Source organism: Marmota monax, unplaced genomic scaffold (genome assembly GCF_021218885.2).
Source record: "Marmota monax isolate L192 unplaced genomic scaffold, Marmota_monax_Labrador192_F-V1.1 WCK01_AAM20220418_F8-fsc00065, whole genome shotgun sequence".
Taxonomy (NCBI): domain Eukaryota; kingdom Metazoa; phylum Chordata; class Mammalia; order Rodentia; family Sciuridae; genus Marmota; species Marmota monax.
Genome location: NW_026694038.1, coordinates 2,217,118 through 2,238,860, shown reverse-complemented (window position 1 = coordinate 2,238,860; position 21,743 = coordinate 2,217,118). Strand labels below are relative to the sequence as shown.

The 21,743-nt window shown below is 34.5% G+C and overlaps 1 protein-coding gene across 2 annotated transcripts in view; it reads right to left on the bottom strand.

Moving 5' to 3' along the window:
* The window catches only part of Pclo (piccolo presynaptic cytomatrix protein), a 427,177-nt gene that overhangs the window by 45,267 nt on the left and 360,167 nt on the right, over window positions 1-21,743 (bottom strand). For both annotated transcript variants that reach the window (XM_058585487.1, XM_046464212.2), the window contains 2 exons: window positions 7,800-7,941; window positions 1,102-1,175 (listed from right to left, as the gene is read on the bottom strand). In XM_058585487.1, the coding sequence (XP_058441470.1) occupies window positions 1,102-1,175; window positions 7,800-7,941 (216 nt within the window). The remainder of the gene's footprint in view (window positions 1-1,101; window positions 1,176-7,799; window positions 7,942-21,743) is intronic.

Below are 21,743 nucleotides of genomic sequence, written 5' to 3'. Positions count from 1 at the left end.
CACAATTCAGACCAGAATTGAAACCTAAGTCTTGTCGTTCCTTTCTAGTAACATTGTGATTCCATGCCCATAATCAGTCATTTTAATAGTGTGATGTTTGTGCTGTTTTCCTGGGTTCAACTCACTTGTTTGGACTTTGTATGCTCTTTGTAGTTTTGTTTCCTTTCATGTAAAGCCAATATAAACTATTACTTACCTCACAGGTATTCTAAAAATTAAATGACATAATAGATGAAAGGTACTTAGGATAGTGTACAACATTTAGAATAGTTAAAATTATTGAGCCTTTGGTGAAATTCATAAAGGTTTCAGAGCTCCCAGATTTAATCACAATGTTATAAAAGATAAGGTAATCATTGTTGAGCTCATATTATTATTATGTGTTTGCTGATGCTAAAAATTTTATTTTTGCATGTTGAAATAATTTGCTATTTGTTGAATTTCTTTTTTTAAAGAGAGAGAGAGAGAATTTTTTAAATATTTATTTTTTAGTTTTTGGCGGACACAACATCTTTGTTTGTATGTGGTGCTGAGGATCGAACCCGGGCCGCACGCATGCCAGGCGAGCGCGCTACCACTTGAGCCACATCCCCAGCCCTATTTGTTGAATTTCAAACTGAATTTTAAATTTGACTATTACTTTAGAAGTTAGTTCAAATAATTAATTTCTTTATAAAATGATTTTTATACTATTTGTTTCATCTCAGCTTCCTTTATTTAAAAACTCCCATGGCTTCAGTGAGGTTTTATGATTAATTCTCTAGTTGTTAAAATTAATTTTCTACTTATTAAAATTTTTAAAAATTTAAGTAAGATATTTTTTCCTTGAGAAAATCTTCTGAATCTTTGTTGTCACCCTTTATGTTCTTTCTATTTTAATTTTTCCCATAGGCTTTAAATTTTTTCAGTACCCTAAGGTAAGTAAATAAAGGGGCAAATTGTTAAATGAATACAAAGTCATTCTTATTTAATGGTTAATAGTGATTCATTACCTTGTGCTTTTATAATTCATCCTTAGATATTTTATTCACATTAAAAGCAAAAATTTTTTAATACAATATGTAAGTTCAACCAAAATTTAGTATTGTAAATTTAACTTACCTTCAGTATCGGCTAGTCCTACGCCCACTCCTGGCTGTTTTACAGGCTCTTGTCCATTCTGTCCCATCTTCCCTCTTTTGTAAAAAAAATCAGAATGATATATTTAGTTATGATCCCCTGGATGAAAAGGAGGAAGTTGTGTATATATAAAAAAAAATAACATTGTGTATTCAGACCTGCAATGAATAATTTGAAAGGCAAATATATTAATACGTAAATGGCAAATATCATGTTAATTTTAGAATGGGAACTTGTTTATTGTTCCTATTTAGTCAAAACAATATCTTGAAATTCAATGAGTTTCATTTATCAAAAAATCAGACCATCATTACATTTTTCAATTTTGTTTTATAATTTTCCCATTTAAAAATTATTCACTTAACTGATACATAAAATCATAAAATTGCTCTTATGAATGAGAAACCATGTGATATCTTTTGAATGTATATATGCACAAAGTCTGCACCAGGTCAAACATGTCCATCTCTTCAAACATTACAATTGTTTTTCATTTTAACTCAAGAAGATTTTATAACCTTATACTTTGAAATAATGATTTGTTATAGATTATTTTGTGAGAAGGGAAATACTCAATGAAATAAGCTTTGGAATGAATACTATAACCTAAATAGATATTTCTTAAAGAAAGATGTATAAGTGACCAACATGTACAGGGCAAAATGTTCAATGTCACTAGTTATCAGAGAAGTGCAAATCAAAGTCCCAATGAGATACCACCTCACTCTAGTAAGAGTGGCTTGACAAATCCTGGCAAGGATGTGAAGAGAGCACCCTTTCACTGTTGCTGGGTGTAGCCATTGCTATTATCCATTAAGGAAAATAGTATGGAGGTTCCTCACAAATCCAAAGTAGAACTGCCATATGATTCCATAATTCTCCTACTGGGTATATATCCAAAGGGAATGAAATTGTACATTGTACATTGAAAGTAGATTGAAAACATGCACACCCATATTTACTGCACAACTATTCACAATAGCCAAGAAATGGCAGTGTCAAACTCTATCAACTGAATTGAAAATATGGTACATGTACACAATGAAATACCATTCAGTCATAAAAAAATGAAATTCTGTGATTTGCAACAACACGGATCATATTAAAAATCGTTATGTTCATCATTATCCAAAGTACATGTATAAAGATATGAATTGGTGTGAATATACTTTGTATACAACCAGAGATATTAAAAATATGTGTAATAAGAATTGTAATGAGTTCCACTGTCATATATAAATAAAATTCTAAAAAAATCATTATGCTAAGTGAAATGAATCAAACACAGAGACAATTTCTGCATGATCACCTCATATGTGGATTCCAAAAAAATGTTGATATCAGAGAAATTGATAGTAGAATGGTGGGTACAAAAGACCCAGGAGAGAAAGGGGAAGGAAGAGTATGAAATAGTTCTGTCAAAGAGTACTGAGTTTTATTGTGTGTTATTGCATACTAGGGTGAATACAGATAATGATAGCATGGTTAGTATTTCAAAAAACCTAGAAAAGGGGTTTCCATATATATTGGAATCACATGATACTACACAAAAATGTACAATTTTTATGTATAAATTAAAAATAAAGACTGCCTAAAATTGTTTATATATGCATATTTTAAAAAATTATTTAATAATTTTTTATATATGTCAGAAGAATGCATTACAGTTCATATTACACATATAGAATATAATTTTTCATATCTCTGGTTGTACACAATGTAGAGTCACACTTTTCATGTCTTCATACATGTACTTAGAGTAATGATGTACACCTCATTCCACTGTCTTTCCTACCCGCATGCCCCCTCCCTTCTCCTCCTACCCCTCTGCCCTATCTAGAGTTTGTCTATTCCTTCCATGACTCCTCTCCCTACCCCACTATGAATCAGCCCCCTTATATCAGAGAAAACACTCAGCATTTGTTTTTTTTTTTTTTGGGGGGGGTTGGGTAACTTCACTTAGCATATCTTCTCTGACTCCATCTATTTACCTGCAAATGCCATGATTTTATTCTCTTTTATTGCTGAGTAATATTCCACTGTGTATATATGCCACATTTTTTTTTATCCATTCATCTATTGAAAGGCACCTAGGTTGGTTCCACCGTTTAGCTATTGTGAATTGTGCTGCTATAAACATTCATGTAGCTCTGTGCCTGTAGCATGCTGTTTTTAATTCCTTTGGGTATAGACCAAGGAGAGTGGTAGCTGGGTTAAATGGTGGTTCCATTCCCAGTTTTCCAAGGAATCTCCATATACTTTCCATATTGGCTGCACCATTTTGCAGTCCCACCAGCAGTGTATAAGTGTACCTTTTTCCTCACATCCTTGCCAACACTTATTGTTATTTGTATGCATAATAGCTGTCATTCTGATAGGAGTGAGATGAAATCTTAGAGTAGTTTTCATTTGCATTTCTCTAATTGCTAGAGATGATGAACATTTTTTCATATATTTGTTGATTGATTATATATCCTCTTCTGAGAATAATAGAGGACATAGAGACTAACCCACAAAATTACAATTATCTTATATTAGACAAAGGTGCCAAAAACGTACATTGGAGAAAAGATAGCCTCTTCAACAAATGGTCCTGGGAAAATGGGAAATCCATATGCAACAAAATGAAATTATACCTCTCACCATGCACAAAACTCAACTCAAAGTGGATAAAGGAGGAATTAAACCAGAGACCCTGTGTCTAATAGAAGAAAAAGTAGGCCCTAAAATTCATCATGTCAGATTAGGCCACAAGTTCCTTAATAAGACTCCTTTGGTGCAAGAATTAAAATAAAGAATCAATAAATGGGATGGATTCAAACTAAAAAGTTTCTTCTCAGCAAAAGAAACAATCTGTGAGGTAAACAGAGAGCCTACAACTTGGGAGCAAATTTTTATCCCTCACACATCAGATAGAACACTAATCTCTAGGGTATATAAAGAACTCAAAAAGCTAAACACCAAAAAAAAACAAAACAAATAACCCAATCAATAAATGGGCCAAGGACCTGAGGAGACACTTCTAAGAAGAGATATATAATGCATATATAAATAAATGTATATATATATATATATATATATATACACACACACACACACACACATATAATTTCTTTTCAGATTCTTCCTCTGTTTTCAGACTGTGCTGAGCAAACTGCCTTTTGAATTCAGCTTCTGACTTTGCTCTTTCTTACTATGTGGAATCTAAGGCAAAGTACTTGGTCAAGATTGTTTTTCTTTTATAATATGATAATAGCCATATCAGCAACCTTTTGATAGAGGTGGCAAATGGCAAATATATATGAAGGGTTTAACACAGTGCCTGAGAAATTATAAGCATTTAATAAGTACACTGTATTAATAGTGATATATATATATATATATACATGGTAGCCTTAGACTTCCATTACAATCTGTCACTCATTTTAACTTTCAGCCTCAAATTTTGGGAAAGCCACTTATATAATGAGTTCATGTTATTTTCAAAACTGAGTTTAGTATGCAGATAATGTAACAGCCAAAAGACTGTAGGCAACTTCTTATTGCTTCAGCCAGAGTAAAGACTCCATGGCATATAAAAGATTTTGAGATTGCTTGCATGTGTACTTTGATAAGACATTAAAAATAAAATTAAGTCTCTTAAATCCTCAAAAAAAAGCTGGCTGAACAAAAGAATGCCATGGTATTTTACTTTCTAGACAGTAATTTTAACATATCAGGATTTGCTAACAATTCTGATTTACTCAAAAAGTGTCTAGTTTGTTGAACCTGTTGAAAAATGTAACTATACATATTTTTTTAAGAATCCAATTATATCTCACTTGAAAAATGCTCTAAAGATCCTCTTATCATTCTACTTCAGAGAAGATGCTGAAATATTTTTGCACATCATAAAAGAGGAACTGATGTAAATTTAAGAATAATTTTATCTTGGTAACCACTATATTGTTCCATTGTGCCAATTCAAGGTTGAAGATTTAAACACATATTTGTGTTAAGAGATTATGTGAAGACCAAGTGCATGCAAATTAAGTAATTTCTAACACTTATGTGTGTTTGTGTGTGTGTGTGTGTGTGTATATATATATATATATATATGGTTTGCATGCGAACATATAGTGTTGTTTGAGCAATGCATAAAACTGCAATTCATGTAATTGCTTCATTGAAATTCAGGTAGTTAAGATAAAAAAGTGAACTCTGCTTTCTATTACCATTAGGAAGAAAAGCTTAATAACCTAGCAGTAATGTTCTCTTTAGCAGTATACTACACTGGTAGAAAGAGCCAAATCATCTTGTTACTGAGTCATCAAATTCAGTTGAAAATGAAGATCTTTTAGTATTACCAATCTAGCAGAGCACAGTATTGAAAAATTACTATCTGTATACTTTGACAAGCTTTAAAAAATTATTACAAATTTTAGTAATTGTAATTGAAATAAAGTTTTGATAATTTTATATTTGTTGTAGTCCTAGATTTCACATTTTAAAATCTGGCAACAGTTTTGTTGCTAATGAAAACCAATTTAAACGTAAGATACTTAGCCAAAATGCATAGTTACTCAGTTTTAAAGATTATACAGAAAATCTGCAGCACAGCAAAGCTAGTGAAGAATAGAGGAAATGCAACTGTGGGTGTGTGAAGAATGTGATTTTTCTAAATTCTCAGTAAACTATTTTCAGCTCAGCACATTTTGACTGTATGTTTTTTGTAATTTATATATTTCAATCACCAAATATTAATTGAACATTTACATCAGCCCAAGCAGTAATTTTATTAGACACAATGGGGCATATAATAGAACTAACAAATAGTATTTCTTATACATATCATATAATATTTTTAAATAGTGAATTTTCTTTGTGCTAATATTGCAAAACAATACTCTCCCAAACAGTTAAATAAAAGCCTCTTCTTGATTTACAAGAGAAACAGAAAACAGGGTGGGGGGCACAAAAACCAAATTGTCATATGGTATGTATGTAAAAAATACATAATCTCACTTCACACATTCAATATTGATGGAATTACATCATTTACTCTCTGTAAGTCAACTTTATTATCAATGTTAAAGTATATATTTTGAAGGGTCCAAATAAATTGGAAGGATATAAAATTAATTACAAAATCTTTACATGATATAGTTTAGAGAGAAATGTAATGAATTTGCTGAATTTTTAAAAATTTAAAATGGATTATCAGAAGCCAAGGACTAATAAGATCAAATTCCTTTTAGGAATAACTTCCAATAAAATAAAACAATTCTATTAAATCCATAGCCTTAGTGTCAAAAACAAACACAAAACCCCTCATATGGACAGGTGATACAATAAAAAATTGCTTAATTCAAGTTGGGAAAAATGTAACTTGACCACTACAAATCAAACATGTTATTCATTGTGATAATAATCTGCTTTCCCTATTATTTTAGTTTTGTAAACTGAACAATTATCTATTAGAATTATTCTGGAGATAAAAAAGAAATATTTATAAAACCCTTGGATATTAAAATAAGTAGAAATTCCACTCTCTGAGAGATTTCCCTCAGCACTGGAGAAAATGAAGAGTCTTTAATAACAGCCCTGATCAGGGTTGGCAAACTCTCTAAAAGGCCAGATAGTAAACATTTTGGGTGGTCTCTGTTGCAACTACTGGATTTTGCCTTGGTAAAGCACAAGAGCAGCATCTGGCAGCACATAAGTAATGGTCATGGCTGTGTCCAATACAACTTAGTTTGTGTTCATCTCGACTTCATATGATTTTCAGATGTCCTAAAAAACTTTTTATTTGTTTTTAAAAAGCATTTTAAAATTCAAGAACCATTTTAGCTCTTAGGCCTTACAAAACTAGGCAAAAGTCTTTATTAACCCAGTGGCCTAGATTCTGAGATCTGTATGGTCCAGTGGTGTTTTGAAAATCCACAAGACTATGTAAATTGAGAGGAGAAGGAAAGGTCTGGGGTTTAGATTTTGATGCTGGAACAGACATTATCTACATATTTATCTTGAATGCTGCTAAATTTTGCCACCAATAGGACTAAATCTATTCTAACACATTCTAAATACAAGCTGCTTGAGTTTTACATGTGATTTGCAGGATGATATTCTTGAAGCTTAACATATTATGAATGAGCTTTTCTGGGAGTAGTTACTCAGGGACCTATATACAAATTGATATATTCTAGAAAATATGAAAACACTTCAGAGCTTTCAATTTTAATTATAGAGAGTTTTACAGTTGGAAAGTTATATGATTAACCCAATGGGTCATCTATTTCAAAGATGATATGTGTCCTTTGAATATGTTTAAATCTGTCTTGAATCAAATTAAGTTACCCTATGTTTATCTCAAATAATATTTGAATTTGGTCATTATGTGATTAAAATACAAATGTAGTGCTGGTGAATTTTAGTCTAGCATGGCTGAATTATTATTTTAGCAGTTTTTGTATTAAAGACTGCACTGATTAAGTAATGCTGCTAGTGACTAGCATTCATCCTTAGCATTAAATGAATTAATCTAGTCTCTCCTGAAAAATCTATTTTTATGTAGGCATAAACAAATCATTTATGGGACAATGATTCCAAATTGGTTAATTATCTACTTATTCCCTGTTAAATGTTAAGAATGTCTTAGTCATGATGCTGTTAACTTTCTAGTAAAATAAAGAACCACTTACATCCTTGGAATAGGAAATAGATTAGTCTCCCCTGCAGTGCTGCTGCTTCCTTCACTGTCCACGCTATACCCACTGCCAAAGCTGCTGCCTGAGGAGCCGGTAGACACGGAGCTTTCTGCAGGCCGGTGATTGGTAGGCTTTGCTGCATGATGTGGGAAGAGTCAACACCACAGTCAATAAGTGAAGCTCACTTTAATCTTCAAATGTATAATTATACGTTTGCTTACGTTTTAATTATACGTTTGTTTACGTGTATAAAGAAAAAGCTGTAGCAAGGACCCTACATTCCCCAGGCTAACTTTCATCTTCACTTCCTTAGCCAGTAATGAGCAGGGGCAACACTAAATTACTTTGCTTTTTTGTTTTTTAATTGCACATTAACACAATTACTTTTAGGGAAAGCCCATTTCATATTTTAGACAGAGTTAAATAGTATGTAATTATTCTGCTAGCATTATTTTTGTGATTTGAGCAGTGTAATAGTAGTGATATGGCAAACAAGAATTTGGGCTATTTCATGGAGAAAATGATTTAAGAAAACTTCTTTAGTTACAAATAGCAGAATACAAGAAGTTGTTAAAATTTATTAGTTATATATTAATAACTAATAATCTGTTTTTCTCCTCAGAAGTAAAGATGCAAAACAGAATAGATAATTTAAAAAAGAGTTTGAAAATTCTGTGCTTGTTTTGTATATGGTTCTACCAACAATCTCCAGGGGGATTTTAAAATTTAAAGATAATTGTTTCTCCTTAGATATTTATGATTGGAACGTGTTTCAAAAGTTTCATAATTTTGACTTTGGATATGTGAATTTACATTCCCATAGAAACATGTTCATTTGTGGTATTTTATGTAGTTGGGGTATGGTATTAATATTGTTAGCGGAGTTATAGATTCAAAGGAGATTTGGGAAGAAATTTCTATGCAGAAAGAAGAAAGATAAGGCCTGTGTTTCCTCCTATTTTCTGGGAGAGAAATTTTCCTAGCAAGTTTTTAAAAATTGTTGATATTTGTATTTTGCCAAAGAGCATTCAAAACCTGATCCAGTTTTGAATCCCAACCCACTCTGTATTAACTCTGAGATTACTCATTTGAAAACCATGGGGTCAGTAATGCCTACTTTCTAAGACTCAGATTATGAGGAGTGAGCCCAGTGACTCACTCTGCTTCCTCTTCTATTACTTGCTGTACCCCACCATACCCTCTTCTCTTCTTCAGGCATTTACCCCAATGGCTGTGTCTTTGAACTTACACAATCATTGACAATAAATTTATCTTGATTCTCTTCCACATTTAGATGTGTTCTAAGCTACAAAATTACATCCCTGTTCCATTAGGAGTCTCTTAGCTAGTAGACTGGATTTGTTGTACTGGGGAAGAGTTGATTTTTAATTATTTCATGATCCAACATATCTATGTGTTTCATAAGGGAAATGATAAAGTCACAATGATTCTTAATCTGGGGGATTTTGAACTAAATAACTAAAATAACTAAACGAAATGAAAAAGTATGGATATTTTGTGGGAAACCATTTGAGGACAGGATATCCACCATCAGGTCTCGCCAAAGATTTAGCTTTTTACCCACATCCTCCCTTCTTCCAATTCACCAATATCAGATTATCTAAAAACACCAGGAATTTTCACATCTGTTCCAGTGACCGTAGTACCCCTCCCCCAATAGGGAAATAAGAAAAAAAATAGTAATGTGTTAATTTTATATTAGGTATTTATAAGTTGGGAACAGCTATATAAAAAAAAAGGTCTGAATAGCTGGTCTGCAATGAATTACTAATCACCATAGGACTAGAATTGCAGAAAAAGAATTGTTACAACATTTGTATAATATTTTCTACAACTTTGTATAGAAGAAACCCAGATAGTGTATTTAGTGTTAAAGAAAATATTTTAAAGGATAATTTTTAAAATGTGAAGGTAATATGACTAGGATATAAAATTATGAACATGTGTGAATTAAATAAAATTGCATAATAAACCACATGATGAATCAGAGAAGATGTCAATTGATTGTAAAGGAAAGCTGTCATGCTTTTTGATTGGTATTATATAATCTAGCCAACTAGATTGTTAATATTTTATAGTATGAGATTAAATGAAAAACATTGATTTTATCAAGCAAAAGAAAAAACTCAATATACTATTTTCAAAGACAATCTTAATAGACATTAATTATAACCAATTTATCTTTACTAAATTAAAACAATTTTCATCTAAGGGCAAACTCACAATGCATCAGAATAGTCACCTTATGGAAATAATACCTTATTATTTACATTTCAGAATACTCTTTTGTTAACATTGGTTTAATCTGATGCAATTTCCAGTTCTATTCTTGTTCTGGGAAATATGAGAAATATATATAGAATGTTAAGTATCATCATAAGAAGAAAGAAACAGCACTAGAGGTAAATTGAAGGGAAGGTTGTTTTTTGTTTTCGTTTCATCTTGCCTATCTCATTCAACAGAAATGTCATTTGGAAAGCTTGTGCAAATGCCTTCATGATTTTAAATGCAAACAAATAATATTTTAGAACAATATAAAAAGAAAATCAAACACAGTGATGCAAATAATGGAACAAGTCTATCTAGCATTTCTGCAAAACAAGATTGCATTTAACATCAAGTCTACAGAAATTATGAGAAGTCAGGTGACTAATTCAAATAAATCTAGATGTTTGGCATTAATTTAAGCAAACATCTTGTACCTTATTGAATTTTTCTTCACTTAGTAAGTATAGTATAGATACAGACAACCTAACATTTAGTGAGTTTCTGAGAATTAAATAAAAATACAGAATGAGCCTTTTTTTAAATCAGGCTATGCCTACATAGCATAAAATGCTATAAAACATGAGAGTGCAAGGGTTTGATAAGTTGTTGCTAAATATTCAAGTATTTAAATAGTTCTTTTTCAGATACTTGAAAGAACACATGTATTTTCTCATTTCTCTTGAAACAACCCCTAGGTAAAAACAAAACAAAACAAAAAAACACATCAATTTTAATAAATTCCACTTAATCTGTGTTAGTGTAAACTTTTTAATGAAAATGTTCTTTTGGACTTATAAATGAGGCTAGATCTAGTGTAATTTCAGGACATCTAAATATTTCAGCTAAATTCTTTAGTTTGCTTCTCAAAATTATTTAGTGGTCTTTTTCTTTCTAAATTTATCACCCACAATTCTCTCTCTCTCTCTCTCTCTCTCTCTCTCTCTCTCTCTCTATATATATATATATATATATATATATATATATATACACACACACACACACACACATACATACATACATACACATTATAGCCCACTTACATCATTAACTCTGGTTCTCTCTCTCTCTCTCTCTCTCTCTGATACTTTCCACATTTGTTATGTCCTCCTCCCCTATCCAACCACTTTCTTGTATCTAACTTAAAATTATATTTTATTTGTCTTCCCTATCAGAATGGCCTCTTCTAACTTTGGACCCTGCATAGCATATGATATGTGTATCATTTATGGAAAATTATCACTTTCCACTTTTGGTTATAGTTTTACATCAATGTTACATTATTGTAAGCAGAGTCTGCATTTGCTCTTGGCAACCTCCTTCAATCTTGTTCTGGAAGCATTATTCAATGAATAAATACATAAATAACATGACATTAATACTTCCTTACCTAAACCAACAACTAAGACATCTGAATTATTTATTAGGTAAGATTTCACTTTTTAATCCAAGTCTGGGTTTTTATCCCAGTATTCTCAAAAACTGGTTTGATTGGAGAAAATATTTAGTGATAATGCTCTGACACTTGTAAAGGTATATGTGCTACAAAAAGCTCATAATACACCATGAATAAATAAATACATATGTGTATATACATGTACACATAAATATTCACATACACACATATATTCAAATTATAGTGACACAAAATAATGTGTATAGTAACTGTGTGGAAGCTATTGCTATTTCAAGTGCTAGAATTTATGTTCCTCGTCCATCTTGGCGTATAGGCAGTTGGAGAGCCTGGGTTTTGATTGTAATATGTCTTTTTATTTTCCATGAAGGACACAAAATTTTAAAATATTAACACTGAATATGATCTTCCATAGTTTTATGATTTCAAAGTTAATAATTTAAAAATATTCTACCTCTGCCTTTTTTCAATTTGATTAATCAAAGTCTGAGCATACACCTACTATGCATGAACGTATTATGACCTGCATATTATATATGAAAAATGATTATTTTATAGAATTGATGTTTTTAAAAATAATAAAATACATTTTGAGCCTTTTTTGAGCTGCATTTTTTGGTGTCTATTTTGGTGTCTATTTTTTGGTCTATTTTCTTTTTGAAATTTTAATTGTGCAATCAAGTACCAACTAGAGGAAAGAGTGGTTGATGTACATATTTAATGAATTGTGCTTGCTACTATAGAGGGGATCCCTGTACCCTAGAAAAATCAATCTTAGAATGTTGATCATTTTTGAGACTCAATTATTGAGGGGGCACTGCAGGTAAACAAATTTTGTCTTCTGTGAGGCAATGTAATCTATTTTAAATTATCCTTTGACCTCTTCATTCTCTTTGGCTATTAGATGGTTAGACATCATTGTGTTTTATTACTCCACTGTGGCTAACCTTAATTAAATCTGGTAGTGTCTCTTTGCACATCTGTCTTCAATTAGTTTGCTCCATTGGTTTTTCTCCTCTGTTTTACTAAAATGTGCAAAACTATCACTGTTCCTACCACACGATGGCAGCACTACATTCAAGAGTCCACAGATCAAATTGTAGACTGGTGAATCTGGAAATTAGAAGCTGGTAGGAACTCGGAAGATAACCTGCTCCCAAATCATTATTCTGACTTCAGAAAAACTAAGCCCTGTAATGATTAAATAATTCATATAGGTCACACATTTAATGACCAAAAAAAAATTAAAAGTGTAATCCACTTTTATACCACATTCAATGGTCTTTATTAAAAATGTGAGGTCTCTGCCTCCCTCAGAATTCAGTGCTTGGAGTGTATGTAGCCTGGCTGCCTGTGATGTTCTGACACCATCTCGTCACTGTGGTCCAGCATAGTGCTGTCACAACTAGTTCACGAATAATTAATTCTGTAGGTATCCGGTAATCTCCTAAATTACTTGGTTCATAAAATATTAAATATTTTCTTTATAGACACAATCGATAGAATTTTAAGAACGATTTGAAATTACAAGAAATTAATCAATTATTCTTTTGTTTATTCCAACAGGTTAATGATGAACTGAAGTAACTACCTACTTGTTTTAGAAGTCATTGTACTCAGGCAGTTTTCTTTATCTGGCTGTAGCTTTGACTTAGCTGGTATTCACTTTAGGGATACTTTCTACTTCTTCCCTGTGCTTGCCTGCCTTCATTGCCTTCCCTTCATTCCTCCCTCCCCTTCTTGCCCTTCCTTCCTATCTGTGTGGCTCCCTCTCAGCTGTTTCTGCTGTTACTTTACTTTTTACTTTTACTTTTTTTTCTGTTATTTTGCTAAAGGTATTGAGCATGGATCTGAAAATGTTTGGTTTTAAGTTTCAATGTGACCAATAGTATCAGAGTTTTTTTTTTTTTTTTTCGTTTGTTTGTTTTTGATGTCAGAGATTGAACCCAGCGGTGCTTAACCAGAGCCAGATCCCCAGCCACATGGAGATAATAACTTTTTAAAAATTTTGTGACAGGATCTTGCTGAGTTGCTTAGGGCCTCATTACGTTGCTGAGGCTGACTTTGAACTTGTGGTCCTCCTGCTTCAGCCTCCTGAGCTGCAGGGATTACAGTTGTGCACCACTGTGCCCAGCTATTATTTTAATTTTGTCCAATCAAAAAAATTAGAATTTCAGATTATAGTCCAGTTATTAATTTAAGAAGAGATGTTGCATCTTTCAAGTAGTACTTAAGAAATTTGTATATTTAAAAATCTATTTCAATGTATTCATTATCTAATTTGGAAATCTTTAAAGAAAATAGGACATTAGAAAAATGACATAGTTCAATACAGCTATTTGTAGGAGTGCTCATATAGGTACAACTTACAAGCTTTCATGAGTAAAAATATTGAAAATAGATAGTTCTGACATCTATACGAGTCATTTGTAAATTCTTAGGTGGGGCAGTTGAAGGAAGGATGTCATTTGAAATATCTTTTTAAAATGACAAATTATGAAATGACTATATATACTTACACATATAAGTCATTAAAGGTATAATATACATATCACATACACACATATACCTGCATACAAAGATATTATAAACAATGAGAAAAAGAAATGTTGCAGTCTTTTTCCCTTATAAAAATCAAAATATGCTCCTTAAGATAATCCAAATTCATATAGCTTCTTTTAAGAGACAGAGATGGAAATATGATGTCTCATTTGTTTCACCTCAAGACACCTGGTAAAGCTCTTAATCCTGTTTGCATTTTTTTCCTCTTTCCAGACACATTGGCCTTATGACTGAAGTTTTCAAGACATTTTAATGAACAATTCAATATGTTTTTATCTCAAGCTACCAGTAATTGCGGGTGTTTTCTATACATACTAATTCATTCACTCTGGCACTGCAGATAACAGGATCAATGATCAGTTCAGGGAACTGAAATAATGTATAAAAATTCAGTATAAAAATGAGAGTAAAGTTAGTTTAATATGCAGTAATAAAAACCTTGATGGCACAGTATACTAAAATCCTTGCAGTTATCCTATAATTTGCCTTTTAAATAGCTCTTCCCTTTTAAAAATTATTTTGGTTAGGAACTGATTTGGAAGAAATCCAAATACAGTTGTACTTTATGTACAACTTCTGTGGAGACCAAAATTTCATAGTGAATGATTGAAGAAAACTGGATTAAGACATTATCATAAATGAAAATTAAGAATATTCCTTTCCTTTTATCTTTAATAAATTTAGGCTATAGCTTTATCTATGTTCAAATAAAAAGAATGAACAAAAATGTATCAAATAATAAGTTTATCTTTAAAACATTAATAGGAAGGAGCATCAGAGAAATAACATTCTAGATCTACATTAATTCTTCATGAACGATTTAATATTTCAGTATTCGTTTCATCTCTTTTGAAGCAGAAATACTCTCTCTTGAAATTTGTGCTAATCTTGCATTAGGTTGTTAGACAGGTATTTCTAAAAGCTGACAATCAGAGGTAAAAACTAAAAACAAAAACAGGAAACAAAATACAGCTTAGTACTTTAAAATCTGCCAAATGACTGCAAGGAAATTCTAAAAATAGTCATTTAAAGAAATGTTGTCATATAATCCTGAAACTCTGATACCTTATATCACATTTTTTTTGATAACGAGGGTATTCCACTAGATTGATTTATAAAATTTTGCCCAAAGGAAGTGCAGTACATCTCCAGCAGAAATAAATAATAAATTAATGATAGCAAATTGTTAGGACTAATGCTACAAGAAACACGTAATTCAAATTTGGTCAAGGGCCACAGAATAAAGAGGAAGCTTAATTACTTGAGAATTGCAGGTGCAGACCCATGAGATCTAGCTTCCTTAGTTAATTTCCAAACTGCTCATTGTCTAATACTTTCCCTCCTTCTGTACTTGGTTATATGTTAGTGGGATTATAAAGATTATGAGAGAGAACCAGAGTCAGAACAAATACAAATATTATTAATTCTATTTCCCAGACATTTCTAAACAGGTCAATGACTGCCTTTCTTTCTCCTCTTAGTTGAAAGTAGATAAAACTCACACTTCTATCATACTTCACATTTCTTCCCAGATACTTTAAATTATTCAGTAAATATTTCCAGGATGGGAGATTGATAGGGACAGTGATTTTTGTCTATTATGTTTGCTGCAGTATCAGGAACAACTTGAAGGGGTTCTGAAACATAATATGCACTCAAAAGATTAAACAACATATGGTTGAATGTGTATAAATGATGAACAAATATAGGGAATTCAGATAAGACTTGTTATAGGTGATAAACACATATTTTCAGATTTCCTTCTTAAAGTATTTAAAAACTCACTAAATTATGTACCAGAAACTAAGGATCAAGTCTAAGAGGTAAGAAACTGTCAATTTTTTCTCAGATTTGAATCAAAATCAAAATCTTCAGTTTTTCTCTTGTTTATGCCAACATAATTTGTAATATTAATTGCAAATTAATGCAGATAAGCAATGCAGATAATATGACAGAAAAGGAACTAATAGTATATAATAACTGTTTTTTCACTGTTTTTCCTTCAAGATAAGAATAAAAATGAAATTTACTCTGCCTTTATAAAATACCCATCACCCATATTAGTTTGAAGAAACTAGATGAAAGCTGATGGGCAACTTATCAGTCAGATTTCAATAGAAAGAAGTAATGAATATGGACATGTAATCATAATTTAATTTAATTCATGCCCAATTAAATATTTTAAATTTGCTATATAAACATAAAGTTGTCATTTGTCAACCTTAATAGTTATAAATTAACATTAAAAAAGGAAAGAATGGGTTCTCAAATGCAATAGAAGAGATAATCAAGGCACAGAAAATTTGGAGACAAATATGATGTCTTAGAAGAAAGCCCTTGACGCGCAAGCACCGCACTCAGGGCTGAATTCTGGGTTCGAGACGGGGAAGGAAGCGGTCCATCTCGGTTCTCCACACCGGTCAGACCACAGAGGAGGCCAGCAGCCACCATGTTGGTAAACTGACGTCACCACACCTGTTTTTGACTGACCGCAGCTCATTCAGCCATAGAACAGGTAATTTCAGGCTGCAATTCGCCTGCGGCTTGCAGACAGATTGCTAGGGTTCAGCGCCTGGGGGCTTCTTAAAATCTGATCTTATCGGAGTGAACACGGAGCGCGGGGCGGCCAAGTCCCGGCTCCCGGAACCGTCCCGGAACCGCCCTGGCTCCGGGCTGCGGAGCCTGCGGAGGCTGCTTCTTGGACCCTGCTAATATCAGAGCAAACACGAAACACCAAGAAGCCGAATTCCAGCTCCCGGAACTGAGCCCGCGGGGACTGCTTCTTGGAGCCTACACTTATAGGAGCTTACACCGAGCACGGAGCGGCCGAGTTCCGGCTCCTGGAACTTCCCTGGACCGGGGCTAGGAGCCCGCGGAAACTGTGTCTCGGTCCGGGTCCTGCTGAGGGCAGGTCAGGACTCACCCATTGCTTGGGTTGCCTGGCAAGGGGAACGAAATGCTGCCATTCGCATAGGATACCAACATGGCAGAGATCTGATGTCAGCAGAAAGCGGTGGAGGAGAGATCTTCATCAATACCAGCGGTGACATAAGCAGTTGGTCTTCTGGTAAGGGGGGTGAGGCTCAGTCACCCGAGTCTCCTCAATTTGTCCTCGAGCCGGAGGGAAGGAGCCGGGCCGCCGCCAGCCCCCGGAGCAGGCCCAGCGGCTCGCCAGCGTGGTGACCGCGTGACCCCAATTGGAGAGGGGGCGGAGCGGAGCCGCCACCCACACCCGCCAGGTGGGCAGACCCACGACCCAGTAGTACATGGGCGTGGTAGGAGGGGCAGGGCAGAGCCGCCCTTCGCGCTTGCAAGGTAAACAGACCTGTGACAGCCTGGCGGGTCAGGCCCAGTGGCCTGCCAGTGTGGTACACACGTCACCCCAACTCGAGTAGGGGCAGAGCAGATCCTTATCCCACGCCCGGATCAGGCCCTGCCGGTGTGGTGGTCACGTGACCCCAATTGGAGTGGGGGTGGAGCGGAACCGCCACCCGTGCCCGCAGGGTGAGCAGACCAGTGATCAACCTGCAGATCAGGCCCAGGGGTCCGCAGGCGTGGTAGGAGGGGCAGGGCAGATCCGCCGCCCGCGCCTTCAAGGTAGGCAGACCTACAACAGACCGGCGGATCAGGCCCAGGAGCCTGCCGGCGGGGTACAAACACCACCCTAATTGGAGTAGTGACAGAGCAGAGTCGCCTCCCTTGCCAGGAACAGACCCAGCATCCTGCAGGCGGGGTAGTCACGACACCCCAATTGGAGTAGGGGCAAAGCAGAGCCTCCACTCGTGCCCGAAAGGTGGGCAGATCTGCGACCGACCAGCAGGACAGGCCCAGTGGCCTGCTGGTACGACAGACACGTCACCCCAATTGGAGTAGGGGCAGAACAGAGCCGCCACCAGCTCCCAGAACAGGCCCAGTGACCTGCCGGCGTGGTAGCCACGACACCCCAATTGGAATAAGGAGAGAGCAGAGCCGCCGCCCGCACCTGCAGGAAAGATACGCAAGCAGTATGAAAAGACAAGGAAAGAAAGGACCACAAGCAATGCAGGTCAACGCAACTTTAGAAGAGGTAACAGCTGCAGCAGATGGAATGTCAGATAAAGAATTCAGGATATACATGCTTCAGATGATCTGGAGTATCAAGGAAGACATTAAACAGCAAAATCAGACAATGAAAGATCACTTCGACAACGAATTACGCAAACAAATCCAGGAAGCAAAGGATCAACTATACAGGGAGATAGAGGTTATAAAAAACAAGCAATCAGAAATCCTAGAAATGCAGGAAGCAATAAACCAACTTAAAAACTCAATGGAGAATACTACCAACAGAGTAGAACACTTAGAAGATAGAACATCAGACAATGAAGACAAAGTATTTCAACTGGAAAAGAACATAGACAGCTCAGCAAGACTGTTAAGAAACCATGAGCAGAACATCCAAGAAATATGGGATAACATTAAGAGACCAAACTTAAGAGTCATTGGGATACAGGAAGGTACAGAGCTCCAAACCAAAGGAATGAGCAGTCTATTCCATGAAATAATACAAGAAAACTTCCCAGACTTGAAGAATGAGACAGAATCCCAAATCCTAGAAGCCTACAGGACGCCGAATGTGCAAAATCATAAGAGATCCACACCTAGACACATTATAATGAAGATGCCCAACATACAGAATAAGGAGAGAATTTTAAAAGCTACAAGAGAAAGGAAGCAGATTACATTTAGGGGCAAGCCAATCAGGATAACAGCTGATCTTTCAACACAGACTCTGAAAGCTAGAAGATCCTGGAATAACATATTTCAAACACTGAAAGATAATGGGTTCCAACCAAGAATTGTGTATCCAGCGAAATTAAGCTTCAGGATGGAGAATGAAATTAAAACCTTCCACGATAAACAAAAGTTTAAAGAATTCGCAGCTAGAAAACCATCTCTTCAAAACATCCTAGCCAAAGTATTACAGGAAGAGGAAATGGAAAATAACAATGAAAACCAACAGTGGGAGGTAGGACAGTAAAGGGGGGGGGGAACAATCAAAGAGGAAAACAAACAATGTTTAGTAACAGAAATAAACAAATATGGCTGGAAGAACAACCCATATCTCAATAATAACCCTAAATGTTAATGGCTTAAACTCACCAATTAAGAGACACAGGCTAGTAGAATGGATCACAAAACAAGACCCAACAATATGCTGCCTACAGGAGACGCATTTGATAGGAAAAGACATACATAGGCTGAAGGTGAAAGGTTGGGAAAAATCATATCACTCATATGGACTTCGGAAACAAGCAGGCGTGTCCATACTCATATCAAATAAAATAGATTTCAAGCCAAAGTTAATCAAAAGAGATAAAGAGGGACACTACATACTGCTTAAGGGAACCATACACCAACAAGACATAACAATCATAAATATTTATGCCCCAAACAATGGTGCAGCTATGTTCGTCAAACAAACTCTTCTCAAGTTCAAGAGTCTAATAGACCACCACACCATAATCATGGGAGACTTCAACACACCTCTCTCGCCACTGGACAGATCTTCCAAACAAAAGTTGAATAAGGAAACTATAGAACTCAATAACACTATTAATAACCTAGACCTAATTGACATATATAGAGTATACCACCCAACATCAAGCAGTTACACTTTTTTCTCAGCAGCACATGGATCCTTCTCAAAAATAGATCATATATTATGTCACAGGGCAACTCTTAGACAATATAAAGGAGTAGAGATATTACCATGCATCTTATCTGATCATAATGGAATGAAACTGAAAATCAACGATAAAAGAAGGAAGGAAAAAGCATACATCAATTGGAGAATGAACAATAGGTTACTGAATGATCAATGGGTTATAGAAGACATCAAGGAGGAAATTAAAAAATTCTTAGAGATAAATGAAAACACAGACACAACATATCGGAATCTATGGGACACATTGAAAGCAGTTCTAAGAGGAAAATTCATTGCTTGGAGTTCATTCCTTAAAAAAAGAAAAAACCAACAAATAAATGATCTCATACTTCATCTCAAAATCCTTGAAAAAGAAGAGCAAAACAACAGCAAAAGAAGTAGAAGGCAAGAAATAATTAAAATCAGAGCTGAAATTAATGAAATCGAAACAAAAGAAACAATTGAAAAAATTGACAAAACTAAAAGTTGGTTCTTTGAAAAAATAAACAAAATCGACAGACCCTTAGCGATGCTAGTGAAGAGAAGAAGAGAGAGAACTCAAATTACTAGCATACGGGATGAAAAAGGCAATATCACAACAGACACTTCAGAAATACAGAAGATAATCAAAAACTATTTTGAATCCTTATACTCCAATAAATTAGAAGATAGTGAAGGCATAGATAAATTTCTTAAGTCATATGATCTGCCCAGATTGAGTCAGGAGGATATAGAAAACCTAAACAGACCAATATCAATTGAGGAGATAGAAGAAACCATCAAAAGACTACCAACTAAGAAAAGCCCAGGTCCCGATGGGTACACAGCAGAATTTTACAAAACCTTTAAAGAAGAACTAATACCAATACTTTTCAAGCTACTTCAGGAAATAGAAAAGGAGGGAGAACTTCCAAATTCATTCTATGAGGCCAACATCACCCTGATACCTAAACCAGACAAAGACACTTCAAAGAAAGAAAACTACAGACCAATATCTCTAATGAACCTAGATGCAAAAATCCTCAATAAAATTCTGGCGAATCGGATACAAAAACATATAAAAAAAATTGTACACCATGATCAAGTAGGATTCATCCCTGGGATGCAAGGCTGGTTCAATATACGGAAATCAATAAATGTTATTCACCACATCAATAGACTTAAAAATAAGAACCATATGATCATCTCGATAGATGCGGAAAAAGCATTTGACAAAGTACAGCATCCCTTTATGTTCAAAACTCTAGAAAAACTAGGGATAACAGGAACATACCTCAATATTGTAAAAGCAATCTATGCTAAGCCTCAGGCTAGCATTATTCTGAATGGAGAAAAACTGAAGGCATTCCCTCTAAAATCTGGAACAAGACAGGGATGCCCTCTCTCTCCACTTCTCTTCAACATAGTTCTCGAAACACTGGCCAGAGCAATTAGACAGACGAAAGAAATTAAAGGCATAAAAATAGGAAAAGAAGAAATTAAATTATCACTATTTGCAGATGATATGATTCTATATCTAGCAGACCCAAAAGGCTCTACAAAGAAACTATTAGAGCTAATAAATGAATTCAGCAAAGTGGCAGGATTTAAAATCAACACGCATAAATCAAAGGCATTCCTGTATATCAGCGACAAATCCTCTGAAATGGAAATGAGGACAACCACTCCATTCAAAATATCTTCAAAAAAAATAAAATACTTGGGAATCAACCTAACAAAAGAGGTGAAAGACTTATACAATGAAAACTACAGAACCCTAAAGAGAGAAATAGAAGAAGATCTTAGAAGATGGAAAAATATACCCTGTTCATGGATAGGCAGAACTAACATCATCAAAATGGCGATATTACCAAAAGTTCTCTATAGGTTTAATGCAATGCCAATCAAAATCCCAATGGCATTTCTTGTAGAAATAGAGAAAGCAATCATGAAATTCATATGGAAAAATAAAAGACCCAGAATAGCAAAAACAATGCTAAGCAAGAAGTGT